Here is a 20,537-nt window from a genome sequence, read left to right on the forward strand (position 1 = left end):
TATATCAGCATATCTCTGGCTCAAGACCACACCTTATGCAAAGAGTTTTTGATGTTAGCTCTGAAACTGCCTTCCTTATGATGGAAATCGTAAAAACAGATCAAGTGATGAGGGAGAGAGGACCCAGCAGATGGAAGACACTCAAATGTAGACTTTCTCCAAAACCACCCTGGGCAAGATGGGCTTTCCACGGAAAGTGCCTGTGCTTTTGAGGCAGACTGTGCCATTCCAGTGAATGTAGTCTCGCTGAAGAAGCCAGTTTGTTGAGAGGCCAGAAATTCCAGAATCTGAGCTCTGCTCACAGACCTTCACCTCAGTCCAGAAACAATGTGGATACATACTACCCTGATGTGCAAGTCAGAATGACTGGGAGGCTCATCTTTCACTCTCGGACTGCCCATCCAACATCTTTAATGTAGCAGTTGCTACTGCTCAGAAGCAAAGTAGTTGTCCTCTTTTGGAACGCCAGTGCTAAGTCACTATGAACTTTTGTATACATATTATTATTTATGTATATTTTCCACAAGCATGTTCTTTGCTGAATTGGAATTGAACCAAACCGAATCTCAGTTAAGATTCTCATAAAGAAACTAAAACATGACACCAAAAAGTTAATTAACATGCTCTTCAGACTCTGCTTTTCTTATCTGAATGAAACAGGTTTAAAATACAGAAACTTTGTGGTGATAAGTTAACACTATTAATAGTTAATATAAAAGTTATCACAGTAAGTTTCTACTGATATAAGTGTGGTGACCTGAGGGTTGAAGCTATTATCTTCCACATCGTAGCAACGATGAATAATAAACAAATGAATTGAGTATACTCATAAACAAATGAGTAAATAAAAGGGTAAGTTTTATAGTATGTCAACCAAAACTCTTTGAGGACTAATCAAAGGTCTACAGCAGGAAATGCACAAGATGAGTGTAGAATATCTTGTCCTACCAGAAAGTGATGAAGTTCTCAAAGACTACTAAAGTCATGTCAAAGAGACTCAGAAACCAATTTGGAACTCCCACTGGCCACAGATGAAACAGAGCATCAAAAAGAATAATAACTGCAACAGATTGGAGCATAAGAAATATGTTTAAATGGAATAGTTTATAATGACACTTTTTAAAAAAATTTTTTTAATGTTTTTATTTATTTTTGAGACAGAGACAGAGCATGAGCACGGGAGGGGCAGAGAGAGAGGGAGACACAGAATCTGAAGCAGGCTCCAGGCTCTGAGCTTTCAGCACAGAGCCCAACACGGGGCTCGAACTCAACGGGCTGTGAGATCATGACCTGGGCTGAAGTTGGATGCTTAACCGACTGAACCACCCAGGTGCCCCTATAATGACACTTTTAAAACAATCCATTAGCCATATTTGGATGAGATTAGAGAACCAAGTAATTGTTTGGAAATCAGTAAATAAAGGGAAAGAACCAAGCATGAGCTGTTTTTCCTGTGCAAAGTGTACTACAGGGTTACTAAGTAATGGATGAACATGAAGTTTCAATTTAGACAGAAGAATTCTACCAAATGAATTGAGAAGGAGTGCTAGACTATCATTAAGTATGGCCCTAAAGAAGTAATAAATACAGTCAGTGTTCTTCAGTGGCTAGTAATATTTTAAAAAGATCAACAACAGGTATCCTTTCCCTCGGGATGAAAGTATACACCACCATGTAAAAATCTTCCTATCGGGGTGCCTGGGTGGCTCAGTCAATTAAGCATCCAACTTTGGCTCAGGTCATGATCTCATAGTTCATGGGTTAGGGTCCCACATCAGGCTCTGTGCTGACAGCTCAGAGCCTGGAGCTTGTTTTAGATTGTGTCTCCCTCTTTCTCTGCCCCTTCCCTGCCCATACTCTGTCTCTCTCTCTCAAAAATAAGTAAACATTAAACAAGAAGAAGAAAATAAAAATCTTCCTATCAAAACACATAAATCTGATTATGCCTCTTATATCTAATTGTCAATCTATAGGAAATACCTGTAATATTTTCCATATGTTTGGTTCAGAGGAACGGGTTAAATAATATTTTGTGGGTGTAATCATAATATAGACTGGGGAAGCCACAGGTCAGACAATCTGGTTTCTTCGAATAAATGACAAAATAAAAAAGGAGACAAAATAGAACACTAGTAATGTATAAATTGAGATGGTATTGATTGGAATTAAAAGTTCCAGGGACTGGTGTTTGGGAGAAGGGTAAAAATATTGATGCACTCCAGTTTCCGAGTTAAGAAAACTTCTTAAAATTCTTGCCAACCACTGAAAGAGAAGTGTATAATTTCCAAGCCAGGAAAGGGGGATAAAAGAGAAGTGAACAGCAGTCAGTTAAGGAGAAGAAAAGAAATATTGAAAAGGTAAAAGAAGCTATAAAATATGAATAGTAGATACAAATACAGCTATATCATTGCCAGTAAGTATAAATGGACTAAATTTCACAAAGCTGAAGATTGGCAGCCTAGAAAAGAAAATCTGGTACATGTTGTGCACGTGAGACACATCCAAAATTCATTGCAGGGGCACCTGGGTGGCTCAATCAGTTAAAGGTCCAGCTTCGGCTCAAGTTACGATCTCGTGGTTTGTGGGTTCTAGCCCCATGTAAGGCTTTCTGCTGTCAGTGCAGAGCCTACTTGGGATCCTCTGTCTGCCTCTCTTTCTGCACCTCTCCTGCTTGTGCATGCTCGCATTGTCTTGCTGTCTCTGAAAAATAAACATTAAAAAAAAAAAAATCGATCAATCTCAATCCAGAGGGCCTGTAAGAAAATGACTCATCAAGTTGGGAAGCCAATTTTATTTCTCTTAAGAGAACATGAAGAATTTATTTTATTCTCTTTTCAGATTAAAGAAAAAGGAGTTTAGTTTAGAAGAAATATATACCAACAAGAATTATAAGTCTCCTCCTGCAAACAGGTGGGTACATGAGTAGGAGTGAATAGACTGGGAGGGCTTCTGAAATGATCGATGCAAATCTCCAATCCATTCACTTTAGAAAGGAAGTTATTGGAAATAACTAGAATTGGTATTTTTAGTTCCCAGCGCTTGAACTGGGGTTGGTGGTAGGATGGGACAGAAATGTGTGATGAGTTAGGTAGGTACAGAAAACACCACTTCCTTTCAGTTTGTACTTGTGTTATTAGCAAAAACCTGGCTGTCCTTTTCAGGACTAGTAACCATTGATCTTCAGATATGATTACAAATCCAAACACAGACAGTGTTTCACATGGCTACCTTTGAGTGTGAATTCAGTCCAAGTCAGGGAACATTTATTAAATTCCTGTTGTGTCCAGGTTGTAGCAGGAGAGTTCTAGGATTTTATCCTGTAAAGTGAACATTTGCTCTAAGACCTTTGTACGAGATTATTCATTGCAGCATTGCTAAATAATAGGAAACAATTGGAAACAACTTAAAATTGAATTATGATTCAGCCTTAAAATGGAATACACTGTAGCCATTAAAAGGAATGAATCAGATACCTGTTTACTGAATTAGAATAATCTTAAAAGTTATTGACAGATCAGAGAGGCACAGTGTATAGGGCAGTGTATGTGGTTTGCTACCATTTGAACACAAGAAGAAAACCAAAGTGGAGGATATATGCTGTGGGTTAGCAGACTATAGGCCACATTCAGCGAGTGGCCCATTTCCTTTCTTTTTTTGTTACCGTCTGTGAGAAAAAAAAAAAAAGGTTTCTATATTCTTAAAGGGTTGTTTAAAAACAAAAAATATAATCGAGTCCTATGTGCTCATTAATTTAAAAATGTTTCCTACCTGTCCCTTTACACAAAAGGGCTGATCTCTGGTAATATATGCTTATTTATGCATGTCTCTGATTGAATGACTTTGTGAATACATAAAAAAGTGGCTGGTGTTGCCTACGGGGTCTGGTCTTTATTCCTTACCCTTTTGCTCAGTGTCAGTTTTTTCACTGGGTGTTCATATATTACATATCCATAAATACATATTTTTCTTCATACATAAAAAGATACTGGCCAGAGAAAACAGTCAAGTAAGTAGTCATTAGTTGTTTTAGCCCCAGTTGACCAGAAGGGTTGGTGACCCAGGAGATGGGCCACGTGAGTCATTGTATTGGTGATTCTTTTTTTGTGCTCCACCCTTAGGTGTTTGGAGACCATCTTTGAGGAACCTAAGGAACGAAATGGTACGCTAATCTCAATCAGCCAACAGAAGAGAAAACGAGTTCTAGAATTTCAGGATTTTACAGTCCCACGAAAGAGGAGAGCTCGTGGTAAAGTCAAGGTGGCAGGCAGCTTTACCAGGGCCCAGAAGGCAGCTCTGCAGAGTCGAGAGCTGGATGCTCTGTTGATACAGAAACTAATGGAATTGGAAACCTTTTTTGCCAAGGAAGAGGAGGAGCAGGAGCGATCATCTGGTTGTTGAGAAGCAGTTTGGTTTAGGGGTCTCAATTTTAGATTTTCCAGGCTCCTTGGAAGAAGTTGCCTAATTTTGCCCTACCGCCCAAACTACTCAAAATGCAGTCCGTGGATTTTACCTATTTTAAGGTGCAACCTTTTTAGGAAATGGTGAAGGAGGGTCCTCTACTTCTCCTGCTGAGTATTGAACCTCAGGAATGTTCCCTTTCTCCTGGAAATGGTCCTGAAAACCATCTGGCCCCCTCCTCCTCACACTCGCCATCCACAGGAGGAGGACTCAGCATACCTTCAGTAACACTAGAATTCCAAGGACTCATAGCATTTGCACGTCCGTGTGAAAGTTCTGCGTTGTTTACGGTGGTGCTAGACCAAGATTATTTAGAGACGTGGCCTAGGGAGGGGGACCTGGCGTCCTGTTCTTTGTGGTCTCACCAGCTCATTTCAGTAGTTGAGGAAAGATGAGCTGTTGTGTTTCCTAATCCTTTTGAGTCTGTCTGCCCAGAATCGTGTGTGTGCGTGTGCGTGTGCGTGTGTGTGTGGTTGTGTGGGTGTGTGTGGCTTTTCCCCATCATTTTCTCCCCTCTGTGACTATGGGTCACTAGTGCCAGAGGAGCCCGTCCAGGCCCCATTCAAAGTAAGTTGCACTTTTTAATGTTGTGGTGTTATTTTCATTTGTTTTTATTTCTTTCTTTTCTTTTCTTTTCTTTTCTTTTCTTTTTTTTTTTTTTTTTTTTTTTTGTATTATTGCTGCATGTTTGGAGCCTTTAAATGTGATTTTAAAACAAAATTTTAAGACATCAAGGAGAAAGACAATAATGTCTTCAGAATATATGACAGGCATTTGACCCAGTGTATCAGTGCATGGTATGGGACAATGGTGAGACATTTTCCCATTATGTGTTTCAAGCAGTCCCTTCCCCATTTCCACCTTCCAGTGTAACTCATTAGAAGGAGTACGTTTTCATCTGTGTTCTCATTCTTGCCCACTAAGTAGATGTGTTTATTTTAATGATAGAAGTAAGAGCAAGTTTTCCTCCCAATCATTTAAAAAAATGTGAAGGTTGGGTGTGGTCTTAATGGGTTTTATCTGAAGTGGTAGTCTGTAACAAAGTTGGGTACGGCAGCTCAGGTGGTGATAAAAGGCCGACCCAGAGTGTTTGCAGCTGTCAGAGCAACTTGCTCCAAGAGTGGGGAGTGAGATGGCACGTGGTTCAGACCCAGCGATGCATCCTTGCAGGGGGATCATGAAATTCCACGGCCAGCCCTCTCTGAGAACACCATCGTACTCTGGGCTCCTATGTCAAACCTACTGGAAATTTTGCAGAGTGCCAGAGTTGGCAGTTCCTTCATCTGTGCCTGCTTGAGTCTGTGGGCAGAAGGATGCTGTGTGGGTCGGCCAGGCCCAGAGGTGTCGTTCGTTTTCCACTTAACTCCTATATGCCCTTGCCCTGCTTCCCCCCCGTCACCACCATCCCCTGTGTTTTATCTTTCTTTCTCTCTTGCTTTCATTACAAAAGTTCAGAGAATTAACATTCCTTGGCTGGTGAGTGGGATGCTACACCCAGCCTCAGGACACTGGTCACCTCTTCCCATTCTCCTAGGAGCCACTGCTAGGAAGCAGCCACCCAAGGAGACTGTCAGAGCTCCAGAGATATTTTCAAAGTCAGTCTGTTAGAGAAGAGTGAGTGGTGCCGTCCTGGTGTGTCTCCTAGGGTTCCTTTGTCTCCCCATTTGTGAGTGGGTGGGAAGATGGGGTCGGGGCAGGGGGTCTCTATGTGCCTTTCCTTTGCAGGTTGACAGTCTGTGCCACACTGGAGCAGAAGAACTGACATGAGCAAGAAAATAAAAGTGCCACATCTGTCTTCTAGGCCCACTGCCTCAGACATAGCATTTAGTAAGTGAAATACACATCTGGTAACCCATAGAAGCTTCTAAGGCCATGGCCAAATAGCATTGAAGAGAGCTGCATTTCCACACTGGCTTGGAATGTGAACCAGATTCCGCTGTTCTACATCTGCTTTGCCCAGACTGTATAGACACAACCTGTGTTTCACCTCAGTACCTCTCCCATCCTGGGACAGGGTCCTTAGACACTAAATGCTTTTCTCTGTCTTTTTGCCTAAGGGAGTGGGGATTAGTATTCCATTTTACCCTCTGACAAACATTTTTAGGGAGTGCTGCTGGACAGCTTGCAAACTCCCAGCAACTCAGCAGAGCCCTGTTTGCCAGGTCCGTTGCTGGTGTAGACGAGTCAGCAATGCGGCAACAACCCATGTCATCCAGCAGACTGAAGTTGAACGGGCACAGCTGTGGCATCACCACCATTACAGAGATATAATTTCAAGTTTGCCCTTATACATAGGCACGGTATTTGCAAGAGCCAGGAAGAATGATTTGGAACATTGGAGGCATGGAGTAAGTGGAGGCTTGGGCTCCTTCCTTGTCCTGGCAATGTGGAAGAGAAGCAGCTCTGAGGCATCTCTGCCTATCGTTGAAATTCTTGGCCTGCCCTCTGGCTCGGGGCCTTCCCCTGCTCCAAAGTTAAGAAGGGGCCCCCATTGCAAACTTGAAATTGCTTGCCTAAAACTGATACATCAAGTTCTAGCTGTGCTCAGCCACACCTGTCTTTGCATCTGTTTTCACCATTGGCCTGGCCAGCTGCAAGGCTAGATCTGTGGTCCTCGGAGCCTGTGGAACCTGCCCACGATTGGGGGGGGGGGGGGGGGGGGGTGTTAGTCGGCTGCTGGCACACCACTTGCCCAGAGCTACAGGAGGTCTCTTTCTGGGGTGGGGGTTGGTAGTTTCTGAGTATGGGGACTTCCCACCCCAAATGGTGGGAAGTTACAGTTAACTATGATTTACTCAACTATAATTCAACTCCAGAGGCTTAGTGCTTTTAATATGGGAAAGAGAAGAGAAATCTCAGGTCCAATCAGGGTTCTGCCTATCAGCTTTTCACTGAAACTTCAACTATGTTTTGTTTTTTTTTTTTCCCATCTTTCAGTTATAGCTATATTTGCCCCTCATCTGCTTCCTGCCCCCTTTCTCCTCTTTTGGTCACCTTTCCAGTTTCATTTCTTCATTAGTTTAAATGTACCTCATCACACCTATTAAAACAGATTATGTCCACTTTTTCTTACTGACCTTACTCTAAGAGCTACAGCTGAGGGAGGTACAGTGGAAAGACATGTAGCATTTGCCTTACGTGGAGCCTGAAGAGCTTAGAAACTCATGCTGTGAATCCCAAAACTCAGCGCTCCTTTAAGAGCTGTGAAAATCATGACATTTTGTCACAGTTTTGCCTGAAAGGGTCTTTTGCGCGGGTGCCAGAGCCAACCTGAGGTAAATTCCAGATCCTACCATCTGGGCACGATCCCTCCCCCCACAGGGCTCACTCCCTGCCCACCAGACCAAGAGCAGCATGGGGTGTGCGGTACTGGGGCGGCAGCACCAAGGCTCTGGTGCAGCCTGATGGAAAGCACAGCCGGCACTTGGTCCCCAGGCTGGGATTCCATCTCCTAATACCACGTACATGGAGATCCGTGAAAGACCAACTTTTAGTCAGTGATGCTTTTCTCCCATTACCTGAGGGAGAAGTATGCAGTTGGTGCTTTCTTTTAATTCCCTTGTTTTGTTTTTGTTTTGTTTTGGAAGCTTTTCCCCTGGTATCATGGAAAGGACCTCTTAAGCACCACATTGTTGGGTGGCTGTATCCAAAGTCTAGATAATTGGCCAGAGGTAGGGAGTAGCCTTTCCTGAATTGATGCAAAAGAAGGGCTCCTTACCACAACTGCACTTCTTGATATAAAAAGCTGGCTGCAGAGGAAGAGTTAATTTTACAAAAATCAAAGTTTGATATCATCTAGCCACAAATTGAGCAGCAGACACTAATTTGATTATAAAGTAAGGGTCCCCATATAGCCCACCATCTAGCACAGCATATTCTCAGATTTGATGCTTATTCGTTGTGTGTCTTCACGAGCCCCTCCCTGGTGCTGAGTTGGATTGGAATTCTTGGTGAGAGGCCTCAGCATCTCCTTGGGCTGGTCTGGGCCAGTAAATAGCTGCCTGAAGTGTTTATATATTATCATGGTCAATATAGTTCAGTGAAATTTGTACATTTTTGGTAACATTGGCATACATGATGCCCCTGCAGTTCTTTTTCTGTTTGGTAGTTTGTGACTCTAAATTCCCACTGTTATGTGTGTTAATTTATGAAAATAAATTTTTTTTGGGAAAACCTTTCAAAAACTGTCAAGGCTGTTACTTTATTCTCTTTTTTTATGATTTTATTTTTAAGTAAGCTCTACACCCAACATAGAGCTTGAACTTACAACCCCAAGATCAAGAGTAGCAGGCCCTTCCAACTGAGCCAGCTAGGTGCCCCTGTTATTTTACGTTAAAAGTTTACCTATAACGTTATGAGGTTTCACCATTTTCTGAGGACTGTCCTGTGCTCAGAACATGTATAGGCCTCCACCTTTGGGTGGCCTTCTGAGCTTTCGATGAATCTTTTTAAATTTACTCAGTGGCAGCAAATCATCTCTTTGAGGGAATTTGGTATTTGGAAACAGTCAATACTCATTCAGATCTGAGTCCTACCCACTTAAGTGCAGTAGGTTTGCTGAGTAAGTATTTTAGGTGTGATTTTTAAATAGTGCAACTTTCTCATTTGGCGAAGGGGGAAGAAGCAGTTATAAATTCAAGTCATAAGATGTTTCAAATATTAGCAACCTATTTGGAGTAAGAGCTTCACTTGCTAATGAGACTACTAAGGAGAGTGTAAATGTGGTGGAGTACATTCATTTGCTGTAAAAAAAAAAAAAAAAAAAAAAAAAAAGGCTTGCCTTTTATCACATATCCTCCCAGCTGTACACAGGTTAGGCTATGAGTCTTCTATTCTCAGTTCTCTAGTGAGATGATGGCAACTAGTGAAAGAATGACTGAAAACATGGCTCTCAAACACCATACTGACATGTCCCAGGAAGAAGCATGATTTCTGAGGATGTTTTTCCTTTGTCCAGAGGAAAAGCAGTGTACAGCATCCCTGCTTGGACTTTTCCAATTCATGGCTTCTACAACAGAATTTGGGGAGCATTCTGCCTCACAGCTATGTTTCTGCTTTTTAGATTTCACAGTTCTTTGAGAAGAACACATGTTCTTTGTTTAGAAGGGAAAGGCTAATCATCTATTACATGTTATTTCTCTAGCATCTCCCATTATAGAGTCTCAGCGTTGGTAAGGCTTCCTGAGAATAAGAGGACTGATCCAAGCTGATTTAAGAGTCCTCTGTTGTGGGACACCTGGGTGGCTCAGTCCATTAAGTGTCTGACTTTGGCTCAGGCCACAGTCTCACGGTTTGTGCGTTCAAGCCCCTCATCAGGCTCTGCTGACAGCTCAGACCCTGGAGCGTGCTTGCAACTGTCTCTCTCTTTCTCTCTGCCCCTCTGCTGCTTGTGTGCTCTCTCTATATATATCAAAAATAAAATTTTTTGGGGCGCCTGGGTGGCGCAGTCGGTTGAGCGTCCGACTTCAGCCAGGTCACGATCTCGCGCTCCGTGAGTTCGAGCCCCGCGTCAGGCTCTGGGCTGATGGCTCAGAGCCTGGAGCCTGTTTCCGATTCTGTGTCTCCCTCTCTCTCTGCCCCTCCCCCGTTCATGCTCTGTCTCTCTCTGTCCCCAAAAAAATAAATAAACGTTGAAAAAAAAATTTATAAAAAAAAAATAAAAATTTTTTTTAATGTTTATTTATTTTTGAGACATAGAGAGAGAGCATGAACGGGGGAGGGTCAGAGAGAGAGAGAGGGGGAGACACAGAATCCGAAGCAGGCTCCAGGCTCTGAGCTGTCAGCACAGACAGGGGCTCGAGTCACGAGCCGTGAGATCACGACCTGAGCTGGAGTCGGACACCCAACCAACTGAGCCACCCAGGCACCCCCTGTTTTGCATTTTTAATGTCAGACTCTTGAAGATGGTGAAATGGTCCCTGAAATAGTGCGAACATACCCCAAAGAATGGGATGAGTCTGGCTGCCCCTCATGTCCTTCCCCTACTGCTGCCTGCCTAAGTTATCCTGGTAAAACACAATTTCACACTTCTCAGAACCACCTCTTAAAATCTCCCTGTTGCTTTCTCCTCGCCCCCAAATAAAGATAGTGACTACCATTTATTGAGCCCTGACCAAGGGCCAAGCATTTTGTGCTTATTACCTCCATGAATTCTCACAGCAACCTAAAGTAGGTTTTGGGTTTTTTTTAATGTTTATTTATTTTTGAGACAGAGAGTACAAGTGGGGAAGGGGCAGACAGAGGGAGACACAGAATCCAAAGCAGGTTCCAGGCTCTGAGCTGTCAGTGCAGAGCCTGATGTGGGGCTCAAACTCACAGCGAGATATGTCCTGAGCCGAAGTCAGGTGCTTAACAGACTAAGCCACCCAGGCACCTCTGAAGTAGGTATTTTTAATCCCCACTTTGTAGATGAGGAAACAGGCTTAAAGCTCACATCTACTCCTGACCATGGTACTACCAAACCCAACGTTTCTGCCCACACCTTTCTCTCTATTTCATTTCCCTTTGATGCTCCACCACCCTGAATTTTTTCTAGTTTCTCAGATCCTCCATGCTGTCGCTTGCCTTGAAGATTTTACACAAAAGCTGTGACCTTGGCCAGGAGTGTTCTTTCTCCCACCCCTTCATTGGACTGCCTCTACTTCAGATTTCTGGGGGCTTTCCCCTAGCCCCTTCCCACTCTGCCCCCCACCACTGCCATGATAGTCACCCCTCTTAGATGCTTCCTCAGCCCATGCACTCTCCACCCTCTGAATTGTCTGCTCACTCCTCAGGTTCCCCCTTTTGCCAGTGAGCTTCAAAAGAGTGAAGTCTTGTTTGCCATCCCTAGCCCCTTGCACATCCCTGACACACAGGTGCTCAGTCACTGCTTATTGAACAGATCCATGTATCATGGGCACAAAACTATCAAGCCAGTCCTCTGGAAGGGCATGGACAGGTAGGGGAGACAGACACGGGTCAGGAACTGAGAGGAGCCCAACTGGAGAGTTTTAGAATACAGAGAGAAGTGCTGTGGGGATAGATTTTTTTAAATGCTTATCTAGTTTGAGAGAGAAAGTAGGGGGCAGAGAAAGAGGAGAGAGTCCCAAGCAGGCTCTGCTCTGTTGGCACAGACTCAGATGTGGGGCTTGATCCCAGGAATCATGAGATCATGACCCAAGCCAAAATCAAGAGTCGGACGCTTAACTGAGCCACCCAGGTGCCCCCAAGCATCCGGGTTATGATCTCACAATTGATGAGTTCATGTCCCATGTTGGGCTTGGTGCTGGCAGTGCAGAGCCTGCTTAGGATTCTCTCTCTCCCTCTCTCTCTCTGCCCCTCCCCCACTTTCTCTCTCTAAAATAAATAAGTAAAAAAAAAAAAAAAAAAAAGACAACCAACTGAGCTACTCAGGCACCCCAAGACAGATTTTTTCAATTAAGAAATGTAAAACTTGCAGAAAAGAGAAAACAACATAACAAGCACCCATATTTCTGCCATTCAGAATTAACAAGGGTTAATATTTTCCAAATTGCTTCCAGTCATGTTTAAAAGAAATAAAACATTACATGGGGCACCTGAGTGGCTCAGTCAGTTAGGCATCTGACTTCAGCTCAGGTCATGACTTCACAGTTTGTGAATTTGAGCCCCACATCAGGCTCTGTGCTGACAGGCCAGAGCCTGGAGACTGCTTCAGATTCTGTGTCTCTCTCTCTGCCCCTCCCTTGCTCACGTTCTGTCTCAAAAATAAATAACCATTAAAAATTTTTTTAAAGAAATAAAACATTACAGATCACTGAAGTCCCAAAACTATCAGTCCCTCTTATATCCCCTCTCCACTCCCTAGAGACAGCCACTATCAAAAGGTTAGTATTTGTCCCTCAGTGCCCTACCTCCTCTCTGTCTCTGTCTCTGTCTCTCTCCATCAGCAACTTAACAATATTTTTACATTGTTTATTTGTTTTGTTTTTTGTTTTGTTTTGTTTTGTTTTGTAAGCTCTACTCCCAATGTGGAGCTTGAACTCACGGCCCAAGATCAGTATTTGCATGCTTTACCGACTGATCCAGCTAGGCACCCCTATATTGGTTTTTGGGGTTTTTTAAAGACACATTTATTTAACATCATTACCAGACTATTAACATTTAGCAATCAACTGTATGGGTGCAAGAAAACAAAACAAAGCATCCGTATTAAGACCCTTTGTTGGAATACTTCAACTCTATACAGAACAGAAACCAAAATAATCTATTATACAGTTAGTAACAAATACAATCCTTGTGTTTTTTGCCCATACACATGAATATTATCTAAAACGTATCTTCTTTGTAGCAGCTAGGCTCTGCCACAGTGGTGCTTAGCTGAGTTCACAAATCTATTGTATCTTCCCTGATACTTCTCTGACTCTCCTCTCCTGCTAAGCTTTATTTACTGACAGAAATTGAAACCTTCTGTCACTGCCATAGCTACTGCCAGAACCGCCATAGCCACCTTGGTTTTGTGGTTTGGCAGAGTATGGTCCTCCACCACCAAAGGGCCCAAAGCTTCTGCCTCCAAAGTGGTTTTCTTTCATGGGTCCAGAATTTGAAGATTGATTATTGTAATTGCCAAAATCATTATAGCTTCTGCCACCTCCAAAGTGACTACCATCTTTACCAAATCCAACGCGGCCATCCCCACTGCCACCATATCCAACCACCACCATGGCTGCCACCAAAGTCACCCCATGACCAAAGTTGTCATTCCCACCAAAACCACTTCCATGATCACCACCAAAGTTTCCAGAATCATTTCAACCTCTTTGGCTTGACAAAGCACTAGCCATCTCTTGCTTATATAGGGCTTTCCTCACTTCACAGTTGTAGCCATTCATAGTATGGTATTTCTAAATGACAGTCTAGTCAGTCACAGTCATGAAAGGTCACAAAAGCAAAGCCTCTCTTCCTGCCACTGTCTCAGTCAGCCATGATTTCAATCACTCCAGTTTTCCCATATTGTTCAAAATAATCTCTTAGGTGATATTCTTCAGCATCTTCTTTAATGCCACCGACAAAAAAATCCTTTTCACAGTTAAGTGAGCACAAGTCTTTGACAATCTTCTCTTTAGTTCCACAACTCTTAAATCCACCTCCCCCTGAAGCACTTGGTGTTTGGATCTCTCATCACCATTACCACACAGTCTATGAGCATTCCCCATTGCTCAGAATGGCTCCTCAGACCCGTTGGTTGTTTCAAAGTTTCCATGAAGAGCTTCTGCAGCTGCTCAGAATCTTTGGAAGACTGACTTAGACATGAGCACAGGAGGAGGAGAAACTTGAACAATGCCTACTTGCTGGCATCCAAGGGCAGAAAGGATAGGTATTTTGTTTTTAAAGTACACCAATCATGGGTGCCCGGGTGGCTGAGTTCGTTAAGTGTCTGACTCTTGATTTCGGCTCTGGTCATGGGCTCAGGTCATGATCTCATGGTACATGGGATTGAGCCCCAGGTCAGGCTCTGTGCAGATAGCTCCCAGCCATCTTGGGATTCTCTTCCTCTATGTCCCTCCCCCACTCGTACACATTCATTCTCTCTCTCTCTCTCTCTCTCTCTCTCACCACCTGTCTCTCTCTCAAAATAAATAAAAATAAACAGGGGGAGAGAGAGAGAGAGAGAGAGAGAGAGAGAGAGAGAGAGAGAATCCCAAGCAGGCTCCATCCACCTTGTTAGCACAGAGCATGACATGGAGCTCCATTCCACAAACCAGGAAGTTGTTTGCTTAACCAACTGAGCCAACCCAGGTGCCCCTAAATAAAAATAAACTTAAAAAATAAAATAAAATGCACCAATCATATACTTAGTATGTGTCAATTAGCATCTTGGTTATTTTCAACTGACATTTCATTTTTGAAACCTACTCAGGTTGGTAACATAGATCTAGGTCATTGCTTTCCATTGCTGTAGAGTAGACCATCATAGAAATGTAATTGGGGAATTCCTGCACCAATAGGGATTCAGAGAGATGGTGCAGTCTACTGAAGGAGAGCAGGAATTGTCTGGGGATTTCTGCTTTAGAAAGGCAATGGGTTTTCCAATTACGGATTATGAATATATGCACATAGAGGTCAAAGTCTTGATACCTCTTCTTGGCCTTGGAAGAAAAAGAACTTTCAAAGTAAGAGACTACCTCCTCATTTAGCAGATTGACTCATTTCTCTGTGACACTCCAGGTGGGTGTGATGAAATGTGATACATCTGTCATCTCCAAAACTCAGAGGAAACTTTCTTTTAAAGAACTGGCCATCTCAGGGGCCCCACGTGGCTCAACTGGTTAAGCATCTAACCCTCGATTTTGGCTCAGGTCACGATCTCACAGTTTGTGACATTGAGCATTGAGGCCCGCTTTGGGCTCTACGCTGACATTACTGAGACTGCTTGGGAGTCTCTGTCTCCCTCTCTCTGCCCCTCCCCCACCAAGTGCATGCACACTTTACGTATCTCTCTCAAAAATAAATCCCCATCAAAACTCAAAACTCAAAACAAAACAAACCGGCCATTCCAGAATGTTAAGATTTTTGGCAAGATTAAGGCTGAAATAAAAATGAGCAAGATAAAAAGTTACAGGTTTTGAAAGAATCCTTTGGAAAGAAAAATGGTAAAAATACTATATAAACTTGAATTGAATACATTGTATGTACGAAATCTAAATTAGACATGCATTCCTAGGGTGTATTAGTAAACCATTGTTGCGATATTGCTGCATAACAAACCACCCTAAATTTAGTGGAAAGCAACAGTGAGCATTTACTATCATGCTCATGGGGCTGTCGATTAACTGTGGTTTGGCTGATCTAGAATGGGCTCAGTTCAGTGGTTCTGCTTCAAACTTCAGGTCAGGTGGGCTTCGCCATAGTTTAGGTTCTAGTTTAGTTTCGTTTAGGATCTCTCACACTCCTTGCACCAATAGCTCCCCAAAGCAAGAAAGCCTAGCCAGACCACACAAACACATTTAAGGCCTCTGCCCTCCTCATACCATTCCTTGCTCTGTTGGAGCAACCGCAACATCATATGGCCAACCTCAACATCAGCAGAACAGAAGAAAATATTCTACCCATAATAGGAAGAATCACAAAGCCATATAGGAAAGAACATGAATATTTTAATAGAGGGAGGTGTGAAGAACTGGGACAAATGGTCAATAATTCAATCTACCAGAGTGTAAATAAGAAAACAAAATTGATAGCAATTATGGACGGAAGTAGCCAAACACTTGCTCTACCTGAGATACCATCTTACGAACAGCAAAAATGTCTGCTTTGCCAAACAAGTTTTTGCCAGGTTTTTTTGTTTGTTTGTTTGTTTGTTTTTTGGGGGGGGGTTGCCCCAACTTCAAAGTCACAGAAATGAAAATCTTAGCAGGGAGGGACCCTTGGAATTTCTTCCTGGGACTGTGTGCTGCAAATCACTCAGATGTTAAAACTCTCACAATGTAACAAAACTTGTGTTTGATGAATGGGGTTAAATGCCTTTGGCATTCCTCACACACTACCCCCCTCCACCTTAGCTCAGGATTTGGTTACCAGCAACAGTTCCTTTGATACCCTTCAGAACCCACACTGTCCCAGTATTCTTTGGGAGGCAGAAATCATGAAAAGTCATCCCGAAAAATTGCTGGATAATCTGGGTGTAATAGCCCAGCCATTTCACTTACTGACCCTATGAATCTTAGAAAGTCACATGACCTCTTTAAAATGAAAGACTTGATCAACCACTCTTGCTTTCCCTCAGTCCAACTGTACAAAGCAGTCAGAATGAGATTTTTTTTTTAATGCATCAAAGAAAGGGTTTATTCCAGAGGCAGCTGAATGAAAGCACAGAAGGTTGACTCAAATCTGTCCAGAATGATAAATTTTTTAATCTTTATTTTTATTATTTATTTAAAAATTTTTTTAAATATTTATTTTTGAGAGAGAGAAAGAGAGAGAATGTGCACAAGCAGGAAGGGGCAGAGAGAGAGGGAGACACAGAAGTGAAGCAGGGTCCAGACTCCGAGCTATAAGCACAGAGCCCCATGCAGGGCTTCAACTGACAAACCTCGAGATCATGACCTGAGTGGAAATCAGATGCTTAACCGACTGAGCCACCCAGGCACCCCTTTATTATTTGTTTTTTAAGTTAAGTCCATGCCCAACATGCGGCTCAAATTCATTACCCCTAGATCAAGAGTTGCACACTCTACAGACTGAGCCAACCAGGTGCCTATGGAATGAGATATTTATTTATTTATTTATTCATTCATTATTTATTTGTTTGTTTGTTTGTTTGTTTGTTTAAAGTAGGCTTCACAACCAGCGAAGAGCCCAACATAGTGCTTGAACTCACAACTCTGAGATCAAGACCTGAGCTAAGATCAAGAGTTGGTCACTTAAAAATTTTTTTTGAAGAGAAAATTTATTTTTGAGAGAGAGAGACACAGAGCACAAGTGGGGGAAGGGCAAAGAGAGAAGGAGACACAGAATTCGAAGCAGGCTCCAGGCTCTGCACTGTCAGCACAAAGCCTGACACGAGGCTCGAACTCACAACCTCAATGACCGTGGAATCGTGACCTGAGCCAAAGTTGGACACTCAAGTGACTGAGCCACCCAGGCACCCCCAAAATTTTTTGTTTAAGTTTATTTATTTTTGAGGTAGAGAGGAAGAGAGCACACGCAAGCAGGGGAGGAGGAAAAGGAGAAAGAGAATCCCAAATAGGCTCTGCACTGTCAGCACAGAGCCCCACAAGGGGCTGGAACTCACGAAAGGTGAGATCATGACCTGAGCTGAGATCAAGAGCTGGCTGCTTAACCAACTGAGCCACCCAGGAGCCCTATCTGAGATTTTTTTTTGAATAAAACATTTTGAAGGGTGCCTGGGTGGCTCAGTCAGTTAAGCATCCAACTTCGGCTCAGGTCATAATCTTGCCATTCATGAGTTTGAGCCCTACATCAGACTGTGCTGACAGCTCAGAGCCTGGAGCCTGCTTTGGATTCTGTGTCTCCCTCTCTCTGCCCATCCCTGGCTCGTTCTCTCTCTCTCTCTCTCTCTCTCTCTCAAAAATAAAACATTTTAAAAAATTATTTTAAGTAAAATATTTTGATTTTAGGGGCACCTGGGTGCCTCAGTCAGTTGAGCATCTGACTTCAGCTCAGGCCACAATCTCATGGTTCATGGATTCCAGCCCCGCATTGGGGTCTGCGCTTTACAGCTCGGAGCCTGGAGCCAGCTTCCGATTCTTTGTTTCCCTCTCTCTTTCTGTCCCTCCCCCACTTGTGTGTACACTCATGCCCTGTCTCTCTCTCAAAAATAAACGTTAAAAAAAAAAAAACATTTTGATTTTAAGATAACTGTAGATCCACATGCACATTCTGCAAGAAATAATACAGAGTAGCCAGTTTCCGCCAATGGTAACATCTTGCCGAACTATACAGTATCACAACGATATTGACATTGATACAGTCAAGATAACAGTACATTTCTGCTATGGACTGAATGTGTCCCCCACCCCCACCCCCCCAAATTCATATGTAGAAGTAACTAACCCTAAAGATAGCGATATTAGGAGGTGGGGCTTTGGAAAGCTGCTTAAATTATGAAGGTAGACTTCATGAATGGGATTAGTGCCTTATAAAAGAGGCTCCAGGGGCACCTGGGTGGCTCAATCGGTTGAGCGTCTGACTTCAGCTCAGGTCATGATCTCGCAGTTCGCGAGTTCGAGCCCCACATCGGGCACTGTGCTGACAGCTCAGAGCCTGGAGCCTGCTTCAGATTCTGTGTCTCCCTCTCTCTCTGCCCCTTCCCGCTCATACTCTGTCTCTCTCTGTCTCTCAAAAATGAATAAACATTAAAAAAAAAAATTAAAAAAAAAAAAAAAAAAGAGGCTCCAGAGAGATCCCTAGCCCCTTCCACCATGTGAGGATACAACTGGAAGTGTGAACCCCAGAAGAAGACCTTCACTTGACCTTGACCAAGCTGGCATCTTGATCTTGGACTTACCAGCACCCAGAACTATAGGAAATAAATTTATGTTGTTTATAAATTACCCAATCTGTGGTATTTTGCTATAGCCACTTGAACAGACAAGACAATTTCTATCAGGATACAGTATATTTCTTTCAGATTGGGTAATTTCTATTGTTCTATCTTCAAGTTCACTGATTGTTGCCTCTGTCCCTCCATTCTGCTGTTGAGCCCATGCACTGAGTGTTTTTTGTTTTTTTTTTTTTTTGTTTTGTTTTTTTCAGTTAGTGTATTTTTTTGTTCTAAAATGTTTATTTGGTTCTTTGTATTTTCCTTTTTTTTTTATTTTTTTTAATGTTTATTTATTTTTGAGAGAAAGAGAGAGAGAGAGAGAGCATGAACAGGGGAGGGCCAGAGAGAGAGAGAGGGAGACACAGAATGTGAGGCAGGCTCCAGGCTCTGAGCTGTCATAACAGCTCACAGACCATGAGATCATGACCTGAGCTGAAGTTGGGCACTTAACTGACTGAGCCACCCAGATGCCCCAGTTCTTTGTATTTTCTGTGTCTCTGCTAGGACTTTCTATTTTGTTTTGAGGAGAAGTTACTATTTTCTTCATTTGTTTCAAATGTGTTTGTTCACTGAAACATTTTTATGATGATAGCTTTTAAAATATTTTAATGTTTGGGGCGCATGGGTGGCTCAGTCGGTTAAGCGTCCAACTTCAGCTCGGGTCATGATCTCACAACCAGTGAGTTTGAGCCCCGTGTCAGGCTCTGTGCTGACAGCTCAGAGCCCGGAGCCTGCTTCGGATTCTGTGTCTCCCTTTCTTTCTGCCCCTCCCCCGCTCATGCTCTCTTACTCCTTCAAAAATAAATAAACATTTAAATACATATATTTTAATAAAATAAACATTTAAATATATATTTTTAATCTTTTTCAGTTAATTCTAGTATCTCTGCCATTTTGTATTGCTATATATTGATTTTTTTTTCTAAATTCAGTTTGAGATCTTCTTATTTTTTGGTATAGTGAGTGAATTTTTTCATTGAAACTTTGAAACTTTGGGTATTATGAGACCCTGGATCTCATTTAAACCTTTTATTTTAACTAATTTCTTTTTTCAATTTTTAAAAAATCTTTATTTATTTTTGAGAGACAGAACATGAGCAGGGGAGGAGCAGAGAGAGAGGGAGACACAGAATCTGAAGTAGGTTCTAGGCTCTGAGCTGTCAGCACAGAGCCTGATGGGGGGCTTGAACTCATGAACCATGAAATCACGACCTGAGCCAAAGTTTGACGCTCAACCAACAGAGCCACCCAGACGCCCCTTTCCTTCTTGTTTTTACTTTTGTGTGTGTGTGTGTGTAGGTTATTTATTAATAAGAGAGAGAGAAAGCACAGGCAGGGGAAGGGGAGAGAGAGAGAGAGAGAGAGAGAGAGAGAGGGAGAGCAAGAGAATTCCAAGCAGGCTCCGCACTGTCAGCACAGAGCCTGATGTGAGGCTCAAACCCACAAATGGCGAGATCATGCCCTGAGCCGAAGTCAGACGCTTAATCGACTGAGCCACCCAGGTGATCTTAGCTAATTTCTAATGCTACCCCTCAGGCGGGTGAAGTGGTAGTGCTGTCTCATTACTGCCAGTTAAGGGTAGAAGGCCAGGTTTCCCACTCACCCACCTCTGTTACTACCTGGGGTGGTCTTCCTCCCACTAGTGGGTTGAGGTGAGAATTCTGGCTCCCCACAGGGCCTCCACTGACAACACAGAGTTCGGGCGAGGGGGTTGCCTTGTTATTGCTGGTCAATGGTGTGAGTTCTGACTCTCCATCAAGTCTCATCTGACACCACCCCAGTGGGACACCTTGATCCTGTCAGGTAGGTGAAAATTAGGTTCCCCAGTGTGGTCTGCACTGATACTGTGGAGGTGAAGAGAGTGAGCTTGGTCACCTATGGATGCAAATGGAAGTCCCGGCTCCCCACTTGGCCTTCTCTGACACCACCCCAGGTGGGAAGGTTGAGGGGCTTCATTACAGTCTGCTAAAGATGGAAGTCTAGGCACCCCATTCAGCCTTTGCTGGTGGGGGTGTAGCCACAGTTCTTTTATGGTGTTTGGCTGGAGTAGAATGGC

General features: G+C 43.0%; 1 protein-coding gene across 9 annotated transcripts in view; it reads left to right on the top strand.

Moving 5' to 3' along the window:
- Positions 1-8,642, top strand: part of PRR14L (proline rich 14 like) — a 58,444-nt gene extending 49,802 nt beyond the window's left edge. For 7 of the 9 annotated variants that reach the window (XM_045459439.1, XM_045459436.1, XM_045459435.1 and 4 more), the window contains 2 exons: positions 2,839-2,910; positions 4,119-8,642. In XM_045459439.1, the coding sequence (XP_045315395.1) occupies positions 2,839-2,910; positions 4,119-4,398 (352 nt within the window). In that variant the 3' untranslated portion in view covers positions 4,399-8,642. Of the gene's footprint in view, positions 1-127; positions 596-2,838; positions 2,911-4,118 lie in introns of those variants that run through there. The other 2 variants (XR_006707850.1, XM_045459444.1) reach the window with 2 other exon arrangements.
- The last annotated feature ends 11,895 nt before the right edge of the window (positions 8,643-20,537 follow it).

This window comes from Leopardus geoffroyi, chromosome D3 (genome assembly GCF_018350155.1).
Source record: "Leopardus geoffroyi isolate Oge1 chromosome D3, O.geoffroyi_Oge1_pat1.0, whole genome shotgun sequence".
NCBI lineage: Eukaryota > Metazoa > Chordata > Mammalia > Carnivora > Felidae > Leopardus > Leopardus geoffroyi.